This window comes from Argiope bruennichi, chromosome 4 (genome assembly GCF_947563725.1).
Source record: "Argiope bruennichi chromosome 4, qqArgBrue1.1, whole genome shotgun sequence".
In the NCBI taxonomy this organism is placed as follows: domain Eukaryota; kingdom Metazoa; phylum Arthropoda; class Arachnida; order Araneae; family Araneidae; genus Argiope; species Argiope bruennichi.
In genome coordinates this window covers 81,731,952-81,754,935 of record NC_079154.1, presented here as the reverse complement: position 1 = coordinate 81,754,935, position 22,984 = coordinate 81,731,952, and the positions used below count along the sequence as shown (strand labels likewise).

Sequence of the window (22,984 nt, the reverse complement as noted above, 5' to 3'; positions counted from 1 at the left end):
GAAATTATTCACTTATAGATGATATAAAAGAGATACATGCTACTAAGTTTTATTTTCCTTCAGTATGTAGTCAAAACCTTTGTGTACAATTCATTACCAACTGTTGCAGAACTTGTTATCTGTTTATTCTGTTGGTGATTTAAATGCAGCAATCTATTGCCTAAAGAATTTATGGAACAGTTCTGTAACGTGCTATGGAGTGGCTCCTTCGTCTTAGGAATCGAGTCAAAGTCACAAGGACTTAATTTGGGGAGTACGGTAGATGGAAAGCACTTCACAGCCCCATTGATAGAATAAACCAGCCACAGCTTGGACTGTGTTTGATCGAGCCAGTTGTCAAGCAAAATAATAGTGGGGTTCTGCAGAAGGTGTCACCGCTTTTTTATCAAAGCTTAGTCTGTGTGCCAAAAATGAACAATAAAACTTCGCATTAACGGTCTGTTGCGGTGGAACCGTACGTATCAAAATAATGCCATCATAGTCGTATCCGAGAATAATCATAACTTTCACATTGCTGGAATTCTGACGAACTTTTCATCTACGTGGTGACTTGTAATGATAACATTCGTTCGATTGACATTTCAGTTGTGGTTCGTATGGTTTATTCCATGTCTCATCCACGTCCGATCGTAAAAAACTTTTTCGCATGCTCAGGCGTGAAACACAGTGGTATGCGCTAATCTTGTGTCTGGGGTAAGTTAACGAATCGTATGGCGCCGACCGATACAGCGCAAGAAAGACTCTCTATCGCGCTCATAGCTTTCGAAGTAATTACGAGCAGCATCGTATTGAGGCCCTTTCTACATTTCCGTCAAATCATATGGAACCGATCGTAAAAAACTTTTTCGCATGCTCAGGCGTGAAACACAGTGGTATGCGCTAATCTTGTGTCTGGGGTAAGTTAACGAATCGTATGGCGCCGACCGATGCCGACGCATGTCTGCCACACTTTTGCATACTTCGTTGAAGGCTTTTACCCACCTTGCTACTGTTCTGTAAGTCAATGCATATTTCCCGCAAACCTCTTGATGACATTGCTGTACTGTACGACTTCTGAAACTTTCAGTCTTTATCCAATTCCATTATCCTCGTTTCGATAACATCGTGAGAACACTGTATTAGACTGCAAACAAACATAAGGTTTAGTTCTTCTCGTCACTCCACAAGCCCATGATGTAGGAAGAAAGAACCTATTATGAGGTAAGGTAGGTATGTAGCTAACAGGCAGTATACGCGACATTATTTGGTTTAGTTGTTTGGCATCTCTACTGTATTGTTGCCACTATTAACACTCTAACCCTAGTATTAAATCTTTAAAATTACTTTTAGCCTATATATAGACATTTTTGCTTGAGTTAGATATTCTTTTAAATGCCTGAACTCGAGAAGCGAATTTTAATTTATTATAGAGACATTCATTCTGGACTATGCATGGCTTCAAATAGCCTCTGAAAATATTTTGGAATATGTATAGAAATGAATACTCTGCCTTAAATTTTGTGAAATGTTCTTCTTCTGGACTGCCACTGTCCGATGGATATAGTTTTTATATGTATGTTTCTCGAATGCATATTTTCCTTTGCACGGTTTCAGTGTAGAAAAATACATAAGACATATATATTTTATACAAAAATAATTTAATTCGAAACTGCAATGTAAACAGAATATGCGATTACATTTTAAACTGTATAATAATTTGTTTTCACTTTTAATGCAGTTGAATAGGTCTTTTCCATTATTGATATTCAAAACAAATTCAATAATTTTCATATACATCTTTTCTTCAAATTTCAAGATTAAATTTTTCTTTGGAGATTTGATAAATATAAAAAAAATATTAAGGATATTCATTAAAATAATTGAAAATAAAGGATTGGTCACTATAATTCTCAATTACACTTAATCTGCAGAACTTATTAAAAAATAAAATCAGTTTTTAAAAAAAATGCTTAAAACTTTTCCTGCTATATACCATAACAATATAATATAATTTGTAAATAGAATAATATGAACAAAATAAATTCTAATCCCAAAGATATCTGGACTGAAATTTATCTTAATACCAGCCGCTTTACCTACTACGCCACTGCATTTATCAATTCTATATGCACGAAAGAAAAAGGAAAATACATTTTTTACTTTGCACAGTTTTTGTGTACTTATTATCAACTCCCATAAGAGATTTTAAATCTCTTAAATTTAATTGGCTCTTTAACGATAGCTCCCACGAGTTTCACATACATTGAATTATCACTTCTGAAATTCATAAGCTGAACTTCAAGGCACTGAATTCAAAGGCTCTATAATTCGATATAAAAATCCTGTACACTCCACAAACACCAAAAGTGTTCTATAATTCTTAAATGAATCAGTAAGACGGTGCATTCCTAAAATGGAAGATAATGGATAAAATGGAAGGGGGATAGATGGAAGTGGTCCTCCCAAAATTTTCTCTCATACTCTTTAATAAAGATTTTATCCTAGAGGGCGCCTTAATAAATAAAATAGTTAAATAGTTACTAAATTTTAAACTTTGGCTTGAATATAGCATTTCTACTGAATCCTAGACAAGCAATTTGGCGATTAATCCTTGGCATGCGGTTAATAGTATTCAAAAATCGAATTTGTGTTTTAGATGCGTTTTTCCCAACCGATTGAAACAAAAATTTGACCCAGAACTACACTTGCAGTCACAAAATCCCATACCAAATTTGATACACTTCAGTCATTGCGTCTTTGAGTTATCAAGTTTACGTGTTTCTGAAAGTACAGACCGACAGATGGTCAATCCCTTGTTGGATTTGGCTGAAATTCGAAAGATGTTTAGGATATAGATGCTAATTATGTGCATCAAATTACATCTATCTAGCTGCCTTCGTTTTGTAATTATCTGTTAAATTACATTCGAATAGCCGGCAGACAGATTTTCTCTAAGCGGAATTTGCTCAGACTTTAATAGGAATCTCCAAATTTGGTATAAAGATCACATGCCAAATTTCATTCATTTGGATAAAAGCATTTTTGAATTATCATTGTCACAGGCAGACGAACATCTTCCAAAACTGCATTTTTCAAACTCAGGGAGGTCTAAAACTTGGAGATTCGTCAGAATCTCGAATTCTTTTATTATTTCTATACTTTCTCTATACTCACTATATGAGAAAGTATAAAAATAAATAAATAAAGTAGTAGTAGGGCCAATAAAATCTGATTGATCACTTCTTTAGTGTTTTCAGATAAATAAAGTCTTTGGTTTCACTGTTTTGCACATATATGTATCTTTTTTTGGAGTTTCCACTCTAGAATTTGCAGTCGCGGGAGAAGAGTGAAGTTTCTAATTGAAAATGGCAAATTTAAAAGAATTGTCTGTGAGTTTTATTAATCGTTATTAGGAAAACGTTATTAGGAATCGTTATTAGTTATTCAAAATAAACTGGAAATTGAACGCTTTGAAAGTCGAAAATAACATCACTTAGGATAAGAAGACGGCGAGGAATGTGAAAGTTCTTCTCTTTATTATTACCTACTAGCTGGTACTCGGCACGTTGCCGTCTCGAAAGAAATAATTTTGGAAATATCGTTTGAAATTTAAAATAGCTGTCTTGTTTAATCAGGAATGATAGAAAGAATGATATTTTTTTTTTATCGGCAATGAATACATTCATTGAAATTTAATGATATATAAAGGAGAAGTACAAACAATATTTATTCTATGTCGTTTGATTTTATTATTCAAGTGCTTTAGGGTAGACATTTTTTTTCCGTCCTCAGCAAAAACAAATAAATTTCTTGGTTGTCTGACTCATAAGCATCCAGTATACAATGGCCATGTGAAAAACATGAATTTTCTAGGTTCAATCCGCACACTTGGACTTTGCGCCTTATTGATGGTCATCGAGAATGCAAGTCGAATGAGAAACTGCAGTTGTTTGAAATCAAAGGGTATGTCGATGGGATTAATGAGAATGCTTGAAATGAGCTCATCTTCTCCAATCGACTTTCAGTTAAGAATAGTTTCCTCTCTTCTTACCGCATCACTCACATCGATTGACATCAATCATAATAATTTTATTTTGTTTGATATATGTTTATTGTTTGTCTTTTGCCGTTTGCCGTTTATTGTTTGTCTTTTGTCAATTGTCAAAATAAAACCTTCGAGAAAGTGCGAGCAATACGTTGGCAAAGTTCCATCTGAATCGATTGAACGGTACAGCAGCGCATAAGATAATAACAAACAAAAACTCATTTTTATATATTAGGCATGATAACTGTACTATGCCTATAACCTTCACCTAGGGGCAAGCAATAAGTTGACCAAGTTTCATCAGAATCGGTTGAACCGTAAGGCAGCGCATAAGATAAGAACAAACAAAAACTCATTTTATATATTAGATAAAGAGAGATCAATTATATTTGACATAAACTTTTTGACCAGTGTCATGCTTCATTACGTAATTTGAGTGGATCTATTAGTGGAAATTTCTGAGCAACATGAATTAATGTATAGATTCAGTACATACGGTGACTTCCAGGTGGATTCAAAAAATTCAAAAATTATGTAAGATTGCAAATTATTATGGTATCAACAAATTCATATGTATTAGAGTTTTCGTATATCTATTTGAAGATAGTTTAATTTATTTTAATAATGTTTTCTTTTTTGAAAGCTAAAATTGCACTTTCTTGAAGCTGTCAATGATCCGGATCTATTTTTAAAAATATCTGTGAAGACATATGCACGTTAATTCCTTCATATAAAATATCGATACTTAAAAATTAGGCAGTATAAAAATTAAATTTGATCTTTTGAGGAGAGGAGGGATCCTCCATTGCCTAGGCCAGGGGTGGCGAACCTTTAGGGTTCAACGTGCCATTTTTTCTAAAGAAATTTTCAATGAGGTATAGACGTGCCGTCAAATAATTTTGATTTGTGATTATTCGGAAAATAATAAAATTAAGTACTAACAACATCAAAACTTTTGCTTTACTACGAAAAAATACATTTTTCACTGTCCAGTAGTAAATGTTTTAGTTATGTGTAATTTAAATTAAAGTAACATTAGTGAAACTTCATTTGTTGCAGATTAGATGACAAATATCTTATATTAGGATTGTAAGGTATTAGAGATGCATAATCCACGATTTTTTGAATAACAAATAATTTTGCTATTGTTATTTTTAAATATTTGTTCCAAATATCTGTTATTTCAATCATATTATTAATTTAAAATTATTATTTAATATTAAATATAAAATTTATTAATTGTAAATAATACTTAATTTACTAATTTAAGTAACGTGTGATTGAATTAATTTATCTATTTCAGCTTACTTCTTAAATTTGATTTTTTCAAAACTATTTATTTAATTTCTGTATTGGAGTAAACCATTTTCTGAAAAATTTGAAATAAATATAAATGTCATTTCTTTAAATTGTTTACTTTAGTTCTATATTCTACAAATAGATGGCGCCAGCAGTAAATGGAATATATGCAAAGTCAAATCACAAGCAGTTAAGAACGATTTGTATGGAACAGTGCATCAACACATACGAATACCAGTAAGACCGGTTACTCTCATGAAGTGGAGCGGCGACTTCACACTTTCCAGTGAAGTCACTGCTCCAATAAATATCAGTGATACGATTATTCCAATAACCAGTCCGTTCACAGATTTCTCCTTTTCTGTTATGTTCGAGAGCTTCCGTTGGACAGATCGTATCGATTGTTACTTTCCGGTGAAGTCACCGCTCCGCTAAATTTCAGTGATATCGTATCGATTGTTAGTTTCTATCGTGATCCAAAACCTGTAATCGAAATATCATCAGTAAGATCGTATCAAGGATTTGAATCACACCCCTCTTTGAAAAGTATTGATCACTTGTATTTGTGACTTTTTGATATTGGTTACGTAATAACCGCTCGTAAAATATTCTTCATCCTTATAAGGTATTACTTTTAGCAGAATGTATGCTGAATTGGGAGTCATCTGCCAAACGGTTTTTAAGCGAGTCTTTAATGTTATTCATCACTGTAAATAATGACTCGCAGGCATAAATAGATGAAAATATGGTTAAAATAGCATGAGCCAGCTTCTTCAAACAGTTAAATGTGTCTGGAATCGAATTCTATGTTTCCAAAATTTCGTTACTGATATTTTTACTTATATTGCTTGTTAATCTTTCTGTTTCAATCTATTTCAACTTTTCTCCTCTTTCAATAAATTTTTAAATCCATTTTGTACTTGACTGGAAATCAATCAGTTGCATTTCAAATTCTTCAATTTCCAACCAATCGAATGGGGACAAATTCAGTTTATCAAATGAAATCACATTGAGGTACATAATAAACTTCCGATAATTCTTTGAACTGAGAAAATTTCGCTGAAAATTCCTTGATTGAAGATTCAATAACGCAAATAAATTCTTCAACAACTTTTTATTTGTATGGTTTCTCATATACATCTAAATTTGATATATAATACAGATATTTTTTTTCAAGTTTGGGAAGTGATATTTTTGATATTTTTTTTCTTCAATTTCGTAGTTTCTTGTAATAATATCGTTTCTGAAAACACTCAGTTTAGCGACAAAAGTGCGAATAAGATCCATCATGGTGACAATTTTTTTATTTGTGCATTAAAGTTTTACGTTCAATTGATTAAAAGTTGGCATATGTCTGTAAAAAACATCAATTTTGAAGCCACATAATATCCGACAACTATAGCTATTGTTCAATTCACCCCTCATTTTGCAGAAACAGTCTGATTCAGTCTGAACAGTCAACAAATCTTTAAAGTACGTTCCCGCGGCTCAAATAGCGAACATTATTATACATTAGTGAGTCATTATACACCGAGTTGACTTCGCCCAACAAAGCATCAAACTTTCGTTTATTTAAAGCCTGCGACGATATGAAGTTGACTATTTTTGTGACTAACGCCATTACATTATCAAAAGATGTTAAACCACTCTTAGCACACAAGGCTTGTTAGTGAATAATGCAGTGAAATTCCAGAATTGAATCGGGTGCCGGCACCCCAAACCTTTTTCCTTGTGTCCTTGTGTGTCATCTGTTACATTTCCGCCAATTTTAAGATTATTTCTTTTATTGTGTTTCTTGATAGAGGAATATCTTTGATGTGCTGAATTATCTTACCTTTATTTTTAAAATTTTCAGAAAGAATTGCGTTTAAACTCATCTACTGTAGTTGTCTGCAACTATTATTATTGCTTGAAATGATCTGACAAAATTCACCTGATAATAGGACAATAACTCCTCCCATAATTCTGCTGTCGTATTTGGAACTCGCGCATTGCACGATCAAGAATTTCAAAGGCCATTTTTCTTGACATAGTGCATTTATCCCAAATGACAAACTTGCATGTTTTTATTGTAATTTTCCTACAAACGTTTTCTTATTTGCATATGGAGCTCTTAATTTGTTATTTTGAATTTTTGTTATTTTGAATGTACTGAACAAAATACAAATAACGCTAAATAAATAATATTCGCGAAATAATAAACAAGGTTTGTAAGAAACAAGTTACCCACTTCAGAGGGCTCTAAAATGCGTTCTGTTGGTCCAAATAAGATAAAATGTGAACTACGAATTATTCAGATGATACGCTTTACATTTATTAATTTTTAAAAAATTAGTACAAAAAACTGATCTGCATATATTGAAAATGTGAAACATAATTTGCGTTACAGCGCATGTCTATTACCATTTTTCTTTGGATGAAAAGAAGGCGGATTCTGCACGAACATTAGTTTCTTCTCTGTTCCTCATGCCTATGTTGCAAGAAAAAGCGCTAGTGGTGAAATTTGTTCTATCAGAACAGACAAAACTCCGTTGCAGCTCTAAAGGAATTTCGTCGTATGAAGCAGATACGAAGAAGTCCAATGTCTTCAGGTGCCCTACGCAAGATAATGCAGAAATTTGAAAAAACTCTCCAACTTGGTATTCTTCCAGGTAGAGAAAGAAAAAATATCCCGTCTTCCAGCTTCGAAAATGTTGCGACCACGCTCGTTGAAGCCAGCAGTCAGTCGCTGCATAATAGTGTGAGTTTGTCAGTTGTTTCCCGTGTTCTGCATATGCCGTATTCAACTGTACGAAAATTCGTACTGCAGGTTTTGCATTTTTATCCATACAAAATCAAGTCTGCGCACCTGTTGCAGGACGGGGACTTAGAGGTTCGTAAAACTTTTGCACTTCAGTTCCTTGCTCGAATGGTGGTTGACACAACTTGGTCATGGAACATTCTGTGGAGTGATGAGGCGCATTTTTTCCTCAATGGGTAAGTTAACATACAAAATGTCAATTTTGGGCAGAGGAAAACCGTCACGTTATCTAGAAACAACCCTTGCATCCTGAAAAAATTAGAGATGCATAATCCACGATTTTTTGAATAACAAATAACATTGCTATTGTTATTTTTAAATATGCGTTCCAAATATCTGTTATTTCAATCATATTATTAATTAAAAATTATTACTTAATATTAAATATAAAATTTATTAATTGTAATTAATACTTAATTTACTAATTTAATTAACGCGTGATTCAATTAATTTATCTGTTTCAGTTTACTTCTAAAATTTTTTTTCTCAAAACTATTTATTTAATTTATTTATTAGAGTGAACCATTTTCTGGAAAAGATGAGTTAAAAATATATGTCATTTCTTTAAAATGTTTACTTTAGTCCTATATTCTACCAACAAATGGCGCCAGCAGTAAACAGAGTACATGTAATCAAAGTCAATAATGTCACGAGCAATTAAAAATGATCTGTATGGAATAGTTCATCATCAAATACGAATATCGGTCACTCCCGTAAAGTGGAGATGTGACTTCGCACTTTCCAGTGAAGCCTCGCACTTTCCGGCGAAATCACCTCTCCGATAAATTTCAGTGATATGCAATACAATGATACGATATGATAATTCCAATAACCGGTCCGTTCACTTTTCAATCCAATCACAGGTTTCTTTTGAGAGCTTCCATTGGACAGATCGTATCGATTGTCACTTTCCAGTAAAGTCACCGCTCCGGCAAATTTCAGTGATATCGTATCGATTGTCACTTTCTATCGTGATCCAAAACCTGTAATCGAAATATCATCAGTAAGATAGTATCAAGGATTTGAATCACACCCCTCTTTGAAAAGTATTGATCACTTGTATTTGTGACTTTTTGATATTGGTTACGTAATAACCGCTCTGAAAATATTCGTCATCCCTAGAAAAAATGACAGTATGGTGTGGTTTTACAGCTACCTTTATAATTAGACCGTATTTCTTTGAAGAGATAACTTCAAAAGGAATCCAAACCTGTTCCGTCACAAGGACAACGGTACCATGATATGCTGAGGGATTTTGTAATCCCGTCTCTTCTACAGCGTGGATGCCTTCAGGATATCATTTTCATACCGGATGGTGCACCATTTCATATTGATCGTCGTGTAAAGCTATTGTTAATACAGCATTTCACAGCAGCAAGAGTTATCAACCGTCATTTCCCAATAACATGGCCTCCTCGCTCGCTGGACAACACCTCTTGCGACTTTTGGTTGTGGGGTTATTTCAAGGACAATATCTACCGTCAAAGACCATCATATTTACCAGATCTGAAAGACACATTCGGCGCCATATTCTTAATATTCCGGCAGACTCACTCCGGTCATCTATAGAAAATATGGTTCTCCGATTAGAGCATATTGTTGAAAAGGAAGGAGGACATATTGAGTAATTTTTACTTTATTTAACAATTATAAACCATATTAAATAGTTTTATGTGTATTATAACGGCACCTAACGGTGAATGTTTGTACTATTTTTTTCATTATTTAATAAATGTAAAGAGCGTCATTTCAGTAATCTGTAGTTGAAATCTGAAGTTGTAGTTGACATTTTTATCTCATTTAAATCAATAGAGCGCATTTTAGAGCCTCTGAAATGGGTAACTTATCCCTTGTTAACCCTGTGCATTCGTCCAAATACTATAGTGTATTAAGTAAAAATGTTTTGGAAATATTTTTCGTTTTGTGTATATTTGTGTAACAATATTTTTTGGCTTGGTTAAAATTTTGTGATCCATATTTACATTCATACTATTTTAAGAGTCTCCATATCTAAAGTTTTTTTAATATTTAATCAAAATTTGAAATCCGGTATTTGAATATTATACCTTGATAATTGGACAGTATTATCTAACGGTATTTTGCATAGCAATAAGATAGGATCAATACCATTGACGTAGTTGGACTCTTAGCAAAAAGGGCCATTATTCAAGTTAAAATGGTTCAATAGTCTTGATGTCATTATCATGATATATATACTATTTCTTGTCCAAGATGTAACAGTATCAACGGTTGGTGTGTCTCCTAAGAAGTTGAAATATTTATTATTTTGGAGACTTTTTAAGTTAAGTAAAGATGCAGTAAGGTATTTCTAAGGTTTAAAATAATATCATCGAATGAATGTCATTCGATTAAAAAAGAGTTTTTAGTTACTTCTTTTATGAATTCATCCGCTATCTCACCACGTTCCAGCCGATATTTGAGTGACTTAGAATCCATATTAATATTTTCTGGTTTAGCTTTGCCAAAGTATGGACTTTCGACGCTCTCTGCGGATAATTTTTGGAGATTAAAATATTTTTCAAGGACAACAAAGTAGAGAAGATGTCAGAAAGAATCAAAGGAATGACAAGAACATTTAAGGCTTTATCAATAACCTGGGATTGTATAATAAAGAAGTAGTTAATGAGACGAATTATGAAAGCGAATTTGTGAACGATGATAATCCTGCAATTCAAATATTTAGATGAGTTTTAAATGCATGTGTTGAAATAATGAAATTATTCAGGAAAGAATTCTGCCCTCATTCTATGAAGATGATGCCCATCTCAAATGTCGAGAGAATTTCTTTGTCTCAGCTAAAGTGATAATATGATTGATATTTGGATTGCTGAAAATGTTCAAGTCAAATTATTTATCTTTATTACATAGATTTAGTTCCTTGTTATTGTGGATGGTCTTAAATAATGGAGAATAGGAGTCATTGGTTGTTGGTTGATGGAAAATTAGCAAGTAAATTGAGTAATTTTTTCCTGAAATTTCTTGAGATGCAATTTTAATAGAATTACATTTTAAATTCAGATAAGGAGGCCTAAATCAGTCCGTAGAAAAATAAAATGAATAAATATTACACGATTTGAGTTTCATGTCAGAAACTTTGTTTATTATAGTGAAGCAATTTTGATAAGTTCTTTAGACCTGAACCCTCATTGTTTTGCAACATAAATTTTGACAGCTTTATTTCTAAGATTTTAAAGAATATTCAAGTTTTAATCCTTTTTTTTTGAGAAAGTAATTCCAAGGAACTATTTTTGCTTTAATGCTTATGTTTTGAATTTAAACCAGAACTTATGTAATTTCTATTCAGAAAAATTTCAACTGTAAGTTTCATTAGTTGCCAACTCTTAAAGAATACAAATTATTTTAGGATAGAATTATCATATTTTCCAGTTTTCAGCACATATTGGTTAAGCATAATTATAATATCATCTTTTGACATGCATTGCAGTAAGACCGGAACATCAGTTTCCTTAACTATTGGCGTGTATGACGTATGATTCAAAGTTGCTGATTTACAATGTCTTCGGGCGTTAATAAATTAAAAGTGACAAATACTCTTATAAAAATTTCAAACATTTTATCTCTTTCAAACTATTACATATAGTTGATGAATCAATAACATCCGATTCACCTTGTAGTTAACACAATCAATTGATAAAGATGTTTGCGATAGGACGAGTTTCACAGCAGTTGTCGCATTTAATGAAGTGGAGTCAAACGCCTGATAGTCGCTATAGATACAGGGACTGTCTGTAAAGAAGGAATTTTTTTGAATTGTAGATCAAACATACATGTGAGGAAGAAGAGCAGTTTAACGTATAGTAACCAGAATTTTGTCAGGGAGTTAAATTAATCTCCTAACTTATTTAAATCATTTTCATTTTTTATTTTATTTCATCAGAAATTTTTTGAAATGAAGTATCAGTTAAAAATATCCGAAAGAAAGAAACTTGAAAGTTTTTTTTTTCATACAGCAGCTTATATTCCATATGAATACAAATAGTTAAATCAATTTTAGATAATTTTAACGCAGTGGCAAAGCACTTTGTCATATAAAGAACTTTATTCTTCTGGATCAATATAAGAAATTCATTGTTTCTTGATGAACCAATTTTAACGCAAAAATTATCGGTTAAAATTTTAGAATAACAAAGAGCGCCATTAATAGCATTATAGAAAAAGGTGAAAGAAACAATAGAGTTATTTTCTGCAAGTTTAATTTCTTCCTAATTTATTCGTCTGATTTAAATAATTTGGTTCCAAATTAAATGAATCTGGGAGATGTGTTGTGGATTTGGTAATAGCGAGGACCGAACTCGCAACGTTTGGGTTCGTAGCCGAGTAACATGGCAACTAGACAAAAGTAATCACGCCTGTCTCGAGCTGTTATCTGGCTTATAAAGCTTCACCGCTGTACTCTACCTCCAGTGAGTTGGAGATGAGAGGAACGATATTTTTTCTTGTTTTTTAGTGATGATATTGGCTATTGCGCCTTACCCATTTTTTTGGCTGATTATTTTATCAACTTTATTTATTGGCTGATTATTTATCTGCTTTATTTATTTATTTTACTTGCTTTTTTTTCTTCCGGTAGAGGGCACCTGAACAGCTGTACAAAGGTTGCGTATTTTTCATCATCGGATCACCAATGTCGTTATTTGGCGATAGTGAGGGCCGAACTCGCAACCTTACAGTTTGTAGCTAAGTAACATGACCACTAAACAAAAGTGATCGCCCCTCTCCAGAGGCTGTTATCTGGCTTATAAAGCTTCACCATAGATGCACATTACTTTCATAAAATTTTTCGTCAACTCAGCGCGTATGAAAATTTCTAAGAATCATTGTCCCCGCTCATCATTTAAGTAAGTTTAAATACAAAGAAATGATAACAAAAAGCCTTTTCTATGTATGCAAGGTCAAAACTCAATGTGCTGTAAGAAAATTTTTTAAATTAGAAAAATCAATTAACTTACGACCGCAAAAAATACAAAAAAAAAAAAAACATTCTTTATTTTTCCAACTTTTTCTATTGTTGATTTAAAGTGTCATTGGTTCACTGGTAATTAGATTTTTATTCCCCCCAAAAATTTTGACCTGACTTTTTAAATATTTTTTTTTAAATAAAAAAATGTTTGAAAGATTTTTTAAATTTAATGTCAAGTATTTTTATGTCAAGGAAATTCATTTATATTTTGATGGGCGAGGTTTAAAATTAGGTTCATGAAATTCTGAATCATAGTGATTACATGACCGTTTTTATTATCGATTAATAAAATTATCATTTTTCAAATTAAAATATTTCTAAATCTTTTAAAATCAGATAGCTTAAATTTATTACATTTATTTTGTATAAAAATTTATTATCTCTTGTTCTTTTTATTTTATATTCCAACGCCAAGAGGCAGTTCGCCGTTATTAAGTGTTTTATCAGACGAGCTATAACTGTAACTGGCATTTAAATGCGCTTTCTTTTTTTTTTTTTTAACACAACTTCCGCTTCTGAAAAACAATTTTATCTTCTACAAATATTATTCATATTTATTGAGAATCTTAAGATATTGATGAATTGAATTTTGAGCTGTTAAAAAATATTTTTCCAAAGCTTTTTACTGAAAATTATGATGAAAAGAAACTAAGTTTTCTGCTGGTCGGGAAAATTTTCCCTACACGCATGTCACGTGAAGTTGTTTTGACCAATAAGATTTGTTTCTGTGACACCACCGCCAAGCTCGTTTGCGGAAAGCGAATCGTACGCAAGCTAAGCTGCTCAATTCTCATTTTCGGATCGAAATTAGCGGGCATCAACGTGAAACGTTTCGCTCTCTGTATCAAAAAATATTTTTTTTTTGTTAGATATGTAGCGTTTGAAGTTATGTAGATGCGTATTGTTGTATCTTAAGTTGCCTAGTTACAATATTTTCGTTGATTTCATATTGTTTTTTATTTTAAATGGTTTTAAAAAATTAATTTTAAATACACATGTTTTTAACAATTTGATTGCGCGGTCGCCATCTTGATGTGTATAAATTATTAATTCAGAATAAATTAACAGAAAAACCGAATTTATCGATTTATTATCAAGGCTGGAACAAAATAAAGACTTTAGTTATGCTATATCAAGTTTTATCAAGCAAATAATAAAATCTTATTTCAAATTTACTCAATCCAAAACATCGCCTTAATCATGTCCCATAGTGCCGCTTCACTGGTAAATCTTTGGGAATATGAAGGTATGTTATCCTGTAGTAAGCAAACGTGCATTGTATTATGATGTATAGCTTTATTATAATCTTAGGGATTTTATATTTGACACGTTATTGATTATTAGTGTTAAAATGAGTTCATTGTTGCGTTTCCATGTTCCGGTACATAAAGCTTTTTTTTTTGTTTACATTGACATTTTCTTACCGAAAACATGTACATGAATTATTATTTTTCGAATATTTCTATTCCCATTTAGATTGTATACTGATAAAAGTGTATGAGTAACTGAATTCAATCGTACTAATTCCAGATGAAATTAATTTGGTTATCAAGAAGTGTGGCATTGAAATCCGATCCATGCGTTCAATTAGCTCAGTTTAGTTTCAGCAATTCCTCCATTTGTTGTAGTTTCAAAACAAATAAAAAAGTAAAATAATGAAAGTGAATATAAAATATACATTTCTTTATCATAAATGTGGCTGAATTCCCAATTTTTAATATAAATATTTCGAAAAATAATCTTTTCCCTATTGATTGCTTAGGGTCTTAATTTTTTTGGTTAATTCATGTATATGTTGATATCAGATTTTTTATTAATTAAACTAAAATTGAAATTAGATAATTTGTTTAATAAAATTTAAGTGAAAGTAATAAGTTATTTGTTGTTGGGAATTTTTACGAATATTTATATGATGGACTTCAGTTCATAGCTATGATAGTGTTGACGATTTCTGAATATCGCTTTGGTACTTTTAATTGCATTTTAATTATTTGCTTAGATTTATTATAATATGTAAACTTTTATTTTAATATATTCGTAAAAGTCATAGTCTGGTAAAATGTTGTGTAGCATGTATAATTGATATTTCTGTAAAATCTGTTTAGTTGCTTGCATAAGGCAAGATTATTATCTCTTGAATATAGTTTGTTTTAGAATTTAATACCAAGTGGCATTATCTACAAAAAATGTTTTTTAGTTACCCTACAATAATAACGAAACATACGAGTTTCATAATATAAACAATTGTATCATTGAATTTGTTAATGGAACAGAAACTTAATAACAGATGCAGAGATATAACTTTTTGATTTTACAGTCTCCTTTGTTTTAATGTAAATACATTGCATTATTAGAAAAACAATTTTTTTAGAAGGTGCTACTTACTTTTAAGCTAATAAATTTTCCTTTCATATATTGTTAAATAGTACATTTCATAATCTAATTATCATGGTTAGATTTATATTTAATTATTTATGACTTTAAAATAAATTTGTTAACAGCATTTTATTTAAAAGAACATTTATTTGTTTTATAGTTTTAATCTTTAAGCATTATTTATATTTTGTTTGGCTTTCAACAATTAAATTTTTTAGCTGTTATATTAATTTTTGATTGTACCAGATTGACTTTTATTCTCTAACTTCTGTATAAATGAGTCTTATTGTTAGATCCTGCATAGAGAATTTTCATAAATATTTTTGTCTTGATTTATTCGAAATTTAAAGTAACAAAGAATTAAGAATTGCATTCCTAATTTTCATTATTTTATTTAATTTATAGCTTTTACATTTCTTTTTGCTTTTTAAAATCATGTGTATTAATTGAAATTTTATGAATCATTATTATCAAATTATTTTGTGTTAGTAGATAAGATTGTAAAGGAATATGTGTTGTGAGTTTTTTTTTTATCATCTAAATTATATATGCTAATTTTATGCTTTAGAATAATTAGCTATCCTTGGCAGATGTTGAAGTTTTGTGAAAACAAATAAAGATTACTTTTCATGAATATTTTTGTTTTATAATTTATTTTGTTTATGAGTTTCTAATTTATTACCTTTATTAAAATTCTTAATGATTAAAACGTTGAATTACTTAACTTGGATGTTAAATAAATTATATATTTTTTATATTTTTAAAACCAGAGGTAATTTTTTCAAAATTTGAGGCTTATTGATTCTGTTTCATTGATAAAATAATGTAAATCTAATAAAATAAAGTATATGTCTTTTAGATATTTTTTATCTAAAAAATATTTTTAAAAACTTATTTAATCATTTACGATAACAAAATTTAAGACTTACTAAAAACTTGTAATTTTATTATAAATTTAGTGCTTATAATCATAATGCTTTTAAATAAAATATAGAAATATAGTAGCATTTAAAAAAATATTTTTATTTACTTGTGATTAAATAAAGAATCTGTTAGATAAAAATAATTAGAAATAAAATTTCTCTTTATGTAAAGCTTCTGCATATTAAACTTTCTTTAAAAGTATAAATCCTTAGAAGTTGATGTATTTTATGATTAATGATTTTTCATGAAAATTAATATTAAAGCTTAATTTGTAATCAGAGTTTTAGAATGCAGTTAGATGCTATATTTTAGAAGATGTTGTGAAATTATAAAAATATTGATTCATTAACTGATAGGAAGAGAATTTTATATTATCTAAGTGCACCATATAATTTGGTTTTCTAATGAATATTTTTAATAAAATGCAAGATAATTATGGATTTATAAAGTTAAAGAAAGTAATTACATGATTAACCTTTCAGTTTATCAAAATTCCTCATAGGTTCATTTGTGTATGATTCTTCATGAAGATATAAAGTTAATTTTTATTGCTCATAATGTAAGAAAGTTTTGTTTTTTAGAAATTTAATTAATTTTGATACTTTAAAATAACTGCATTATCTACATTATTAAAATAATAAGTAGTTGATAAAATTTGATAGCTATTTCGGGGCTTTAATATTAATTTATTTTATATTAAGTAAAAATTCAATACTCAGTGCAGTTAAATAAATTTATTTAGGAAAATAAAACCCAGTTAATTTTAAAGTTTTTGTTCCATTTTCTTAATATTGTGAGAATTTGTCTTTAAAATTATGTTTAAATTTATGTTAAATCATCCCCCCCCCTCCGATTATTATATAAATAACTTTTGCTTAAAAAATAAGAAGTAAAAATTTATTTATAAAAATAAAAGGAATGGGATATTGGCTTAAACTATTTTTGAAACATAAATATGAAAATTTTCTAAAAACTGAAATTTGAGTATTTTTATAATATGTAGCTTTCTAGAATTTATAAATCATCCCTTGAGGTAGTTGTTGATGCAAAGGATTACTTTTAATATTGAGCTTCATGGCTCATTTTTTAAATGACTTATAATAGATCTTTGTATAAATAAATTTCTTTGTAAACTGATTTAAAACATGTAAAATCTGCTATCTAGCTATTCACATTTTTATTAAAGAATACTTTCAAAATTTAAATGAAATAATAAATTACTCAAGTAGTGTAAAAATTCCAAGAGACTTTTCTATGTTAAAAGCATTTCCTTGAAAATGTGAAGCTTGCAATGCATTTTCTCCAATGAACTTAAACTGAATCTATAAGCTTACTGGTCCTTCAGTTTTTACTGAATATTTATCAACAATTCTTAAAATCTCCCCCTTTTTTTATATAACTTATAATTAGAAGAAGGGCAGGGAAGGTTAAATTATCCTTTAAGCTTTATTATTTTCTACTCTTAAAGCTACTGCATATAAATATTATAAGGAAACTTGCAAAAATATATATACATACTGATGGGTAATTGCTGATTTCTGTAAGAATTTAAACAGTTTCTTTAGCAAATATTAGGGTTTCAGTTTTTGCATAGGTTCAGTTGAATCAATTCTATTAGACAGAAATCAAATCTACCAACCTGAAACCTTTGCAACTAGATCAAAACTGAATTTATCAAAGTTAGCTGGAAGGCTTTTTTGTAATAGATACACATCATTGTTATTAGAAATTAAAAAAAAAAAAAAAAAAAAAAAAAAACTTTTATAGAAAAACTAAGCTTTCAAGCCTCTTGAACTATATAGAGTCAATTCGAAATTATAATTATGATAATGTTATTAGAAAGCTTTACACGTCTAGAAACTTACTTTTTTAAAGATATTGATCAATTCCCAATTTCTTACTACTTTTTTTAAAATTTACTTCTATTTTTGAGTTATGTCTGATTAAAAAAGAAAACCCACCTAAAAAAATTAATAATTTGAGGAGATTACAAAACCTCCTCAAGTAAATTAGAATGGCTACTTTACCTGTCTTTTATGTTCCAAAGATAAGAGAGTAGCAGAATGATGGAAAAAGAGTTATTAAACATTGGCCTCTGGCCAGGGTCTTTAATTGCAGCTCATGGCAAAAAATAAGATTTAGTGTAAAATTAATGCACTATGGAGTTGAATAAAAAGTGGGGCAGAGATAAAAAAAAAATCATATTTAAAAATTAATATAATAATATTAAAGAGGAATCTAAGGAAAAAAAAAGGTAAGACAAGTATTTTAAAAAATTTAACTTAACCCATGAAGAGTAGATGTGGCGGGCTTCTGTTTTAATAAGTGTGATCCAGACAAGAGTATAAATTTTTGTTTAATAACTTATGCTTCTGGGATACTCCATAATTCTTTACTCATTGAAAGCATTAAAACTACTTTTTATCGATTGTCTGACATGAAAGAGGATAATTGTCATGAAAGGAAATGGATTAATTCTGATTACAAAGTTGTTATCTTTTTGTTTATTTTATGAAACTTAGCTTTTGTGCGCGTTATTCTTTGCTGTAATAGGAGCTAAAATTTTTTGGCACATTTTTTTTTTGTAAGATTTAGCTATACGAAACATTTGTGATATCAAAGATGGTAAGATGTGAAAATTTTACGGGAATTGGCAATATCTAGAAGAAACTATTTGCTGAATGATTATTTTTTTTAATTTTCTGTCTTTCAGATTAGCTTCTAATAAAGTAGTCATACATTATCATTTTGAAGGCTCTTATAAAATGTTGTGTTTTTCAAATTATCAGTACTAGATTATCTTTGATTTTTTTTAAGAATGAAAACTTTATAAGATATTTGACTTCATATTTATTCAGCTGTATTTATTTATATATTTTATACAAGCAAATATTTTATATGAACTTTTAAGACATTTTCAATTTTTTTTCTTTATATGCCAGGCACTTTTAGTCTTTCACCGTGCCTCAATTTTATGTTTTGTGCATGCTTATAAAGTGGTAAAATTTAGCTATAGATACACAATATTTTGAAATGGTTAGAACAAAAAACCTTTTCACTATTATTATATCTGAATTAAGATGTTGATAATAGAGATAGATACTGATATATAAAATTTGTTTTAGAAGTTGAAAAATATAAATGTATTTGTTTTATAAATATATTTAAAAATACCTATCTTTAATAAAATAATAATTTTTATATATTTTACATATTTAGAAAACAAAAGTAAGGGAGCTCTTGAAAAATAAAGATAAAAAAAATCAGATTATGAAATTTTAATGATTATTGATTTTTTTATAATTAACAATATATTAGTTATACAGTTCAGCAGTACATTACAATACTACTGTATTTAATTAAAAATTGAAATATTAGTAAATATATTAATTTCTGTTAATATATTAGTTTTACAGCAGTACATTATAATACTACTGTATTTAATTAAAAATTAGAATTTAGTAAATATATTAATTTCTGTTTTAATACATATATAAAATGCTCTTATCATGGGTGCCTTGCCTTCAGAAAAAATGTTAGAAGTTTTAAAATTAAAAAACTCAAATTCTGTATTAAATTTTATAAAAATATAGATCATATACTAGAATTTTCTGTACATGTTCCCACAATATATATAGTAGGAAAATTAAAGGAGGTAATTTTAATATTTCTATTTCTTGAAAAAAAAAATCATTGAAAAAAATATTTTTAAAATATTGATAGTGCATTTTGATAAAACTTCAATGAAAATTGAAATTAAGCTTAATATTTAGAAATAAATTTATTCGTTCTAGTTTCCCTACTTACTTCCTTTTCTACTTAATATATTTCTTAATCTTTCTTAATCAATATTTAGGTATAAAAATGTAGCTAGTTTACCTCAAACAGATATAGTATTTTAGCGAATTGTGATGTGCGAGGATAGAACCTGGGACCTTGTGGTTCGCATTCCAGTAACATAACCAGGATATAAAAGCATATACTCATGTAGCATAGTTGTTAACTGGCTTATATGCTATTCACCACAGACTCTCCCTCCAGTGAGTCGGGGGTGAGACGAACAATATGGCTGTTGAGTGGTGATGTATTGAGCTGTTGTCTAATGGGCCTGTGCCCTGTTGAGTAGCATAGTTGTTAACTGGCTTATATGCTATTCACCACAGTATCTATATGATGCAGATACATATATAAAATTTACTTCAATAACCATAATATTGTTACAATTAAAATTCTTAATTGAAATCAATTTTCAAAAAAATAAATAAATAAAGAATAAAATTAGCATATGTAGTTTATTATTTTTTTTACTGCTGATCCATAATTCTTGGATTTTTCTAAAAGAAGAATTAAAATCATCCCTGCTCTTCAAATGATTGAGCAAATAATGAGAAAAAAATATTAATTTATGTGTTAATGAATATAACACATAATAATTATAATATCTATTAAAATAATTCAATTCTTATTGAGAAAATACTCATTTTTGTATGACTATCCTTTTTATAATAAATTTTTTCTTAATTTGCATTGTTTCGAACTGTTTATTATTATTATTTAGATATTTTATTGATAAGGTTGATTTTGATTTGAACAGACTGTATGATTTTGAAGCTCATTGTGGTACTTGCATTTTTAATGTAATTTTTTGGATGTTGGACTTAATTTGATAATGACCATCAGTTATTTTACTATATCTGTATTTAAGTATAATATATTCATTATGGCTTTAATTTATATATGTAATATATGTCATTCTTTAAAAAAAATCTTTCTTGCATGTGCGAATACAACATACAGAGATAAAAGGGTAATAATAATGGGAAATTAGGACAATGCATTTTATATTATGATTTATAAAGGTGGAAGAGAAAAGTAAGTAAAATATGTTTGTGAAGTAAAGGCTTAACTAGATGATCAGTTCAGTTCAGGTGCAGTTCTTTCCATTCTCAGTTTCTTTAATGACTATGAGAATCCTTTATATTTGAAATTAGATTTACCAACTATATAGTAGAACTGACTATTAAAACATTTAAATGTCAATGTTTAAAAATATGAGGCCAATAAGGTTATTTTTTAGATGAAGATGAAAATTTAATTTGCTTACATAAATGAAATTTTGAAGCATAACAATAATAACAAGTATATATAAAAATTGAAATAAAGATTTATTAAATTTATTTTGTTGCCATAAAAAATTGTATATTTTTTGCATATGTGTAGTTAAAGAAATACAGAATAGATAATGGATATATAACACAAATGATTAGTATAGATGGAAATAATTTTTTATAACTTTTGTTTACATACTTTTGGCAATATATTTAAAAAAATGTCTATAAATATGTAGCAATAGTTGTATATGTTGTATTATATTAATTGCTCATTTGCAGAAATTTGCAAAAAAATGAAGTTTATGAGATAATTGTCTATTTTAATCCGTAGGACAAAACAATGCAACAACCTCTGTTGGAAATAAAAGTACTGATCCTAATGTTCGAACACTGTCACCTGTTAAAGCAGATCTTATTAAGTACTATAAGAAGCATGGACTGGAAAATATTGCCAAAGAAGTATGTTTTTGTGCATTTTTCTTTATGGTTTCATTAGTATTTTCAAATAAATGTTATTTTATATGTTTTTATACCATTTTTTCATGATTTTTAGGTTGGAATTATTCGTCCCAATGGAGAAATTACTAGTGGTAAAAACACCAATCAACCTAGAGAGCTTAGAGGTATTTGAATATTTATTTATTGCAGTGTCTTGATAAATAAAATTTCAGCTATAGGTTCAAAAACAGTTTTTTCTGTTCGGCTTTCAAACAGTAAAAAAGCAGTTGATTGCTCTTTTCTATTTAGAAAGTGGGGGGGGGGGAACAAAAAACAAAACAAAAAAACTTAAGACATGTTTTAATAAAAAGTTAGCTACTACATTTTATAAATCTACTGTTTTAAGGATGCAGGGCAGAGTGAATTACAGCAACATGTGTGGTATGATTTTAAAACATCCATTTTTTTATATTGCTTGTTTTTATTAAATAAATTTTTTCTTTGATTTTCAGTTTACTATTATATTTAATATATTTTAAATAATAACAAATAGATATCTAATTTTTAAAAAAATTATGCTCCTACTTATTACAGATAACATTTAATTATTATGATGAAACAAATTCTGATAATTAACATCAGTATAAATATAATTTAAAACGGAATTATATTAAAACTTTTTTGTGAACTAATATTTCCTAGTTCTGACTAATTAGCAGATGTTCATAACAATTGTGCAATATCAAAGTAGTCTATTTTGATAGTGTATTAAACTGTTATTATTACTTATAAAATTTTGACATGAATCAAAATTTGTCAGATTTGGCTGTAATTGTATTTATTACAGCCCTATTATTCCTTAATAATCTGCTCTCCACTTATTTTTCTCCTTCTCAACTCTAATGTATCAGAGTCTGAAAGTCAGGTATGTTATATTCTTTTCTATTAGTATATTTAAACAGATATGTTTTTATCTGCTCTTGGATTTTCAAAAAATCTCCTAAATCATT

At 29.1% G+C, this 22,984-nt stretch overlaps 1 protein-coding gene across 1 annotated transcript in view; it reads left to right on the top strand.

The window, feature by feature from the left end:
• Window positions 1-13,909: 13,909 nt before the first annotated feature.
• The window catches only part of LOC129965766 (transcription factor Dp-1-like), a 49,756-nt gene continuing 40,681 nt past the window's right edge, over window positions 13,910-22,984 (top strand). Inside the window, exons 1-3 of the mRNA XM_056079932.1 lie at window positions 13,910-14,371; window positions 21,868-21,995; window positions 22,090-22,159. Of these exons, the coding sequence (XP_055935907.1) occupies window positions 14,326-14,371; window positions 21,868-21,995; window positions 22,090-22,159 (244 nt within the window). The 5' untranslated portion in view covers window positions 13,910-14,325. The remainder of the gene's footprint in view (window positions 14,372-21,867; window positions 21,996-22,089; window positions 22,160-22,984) is intronic.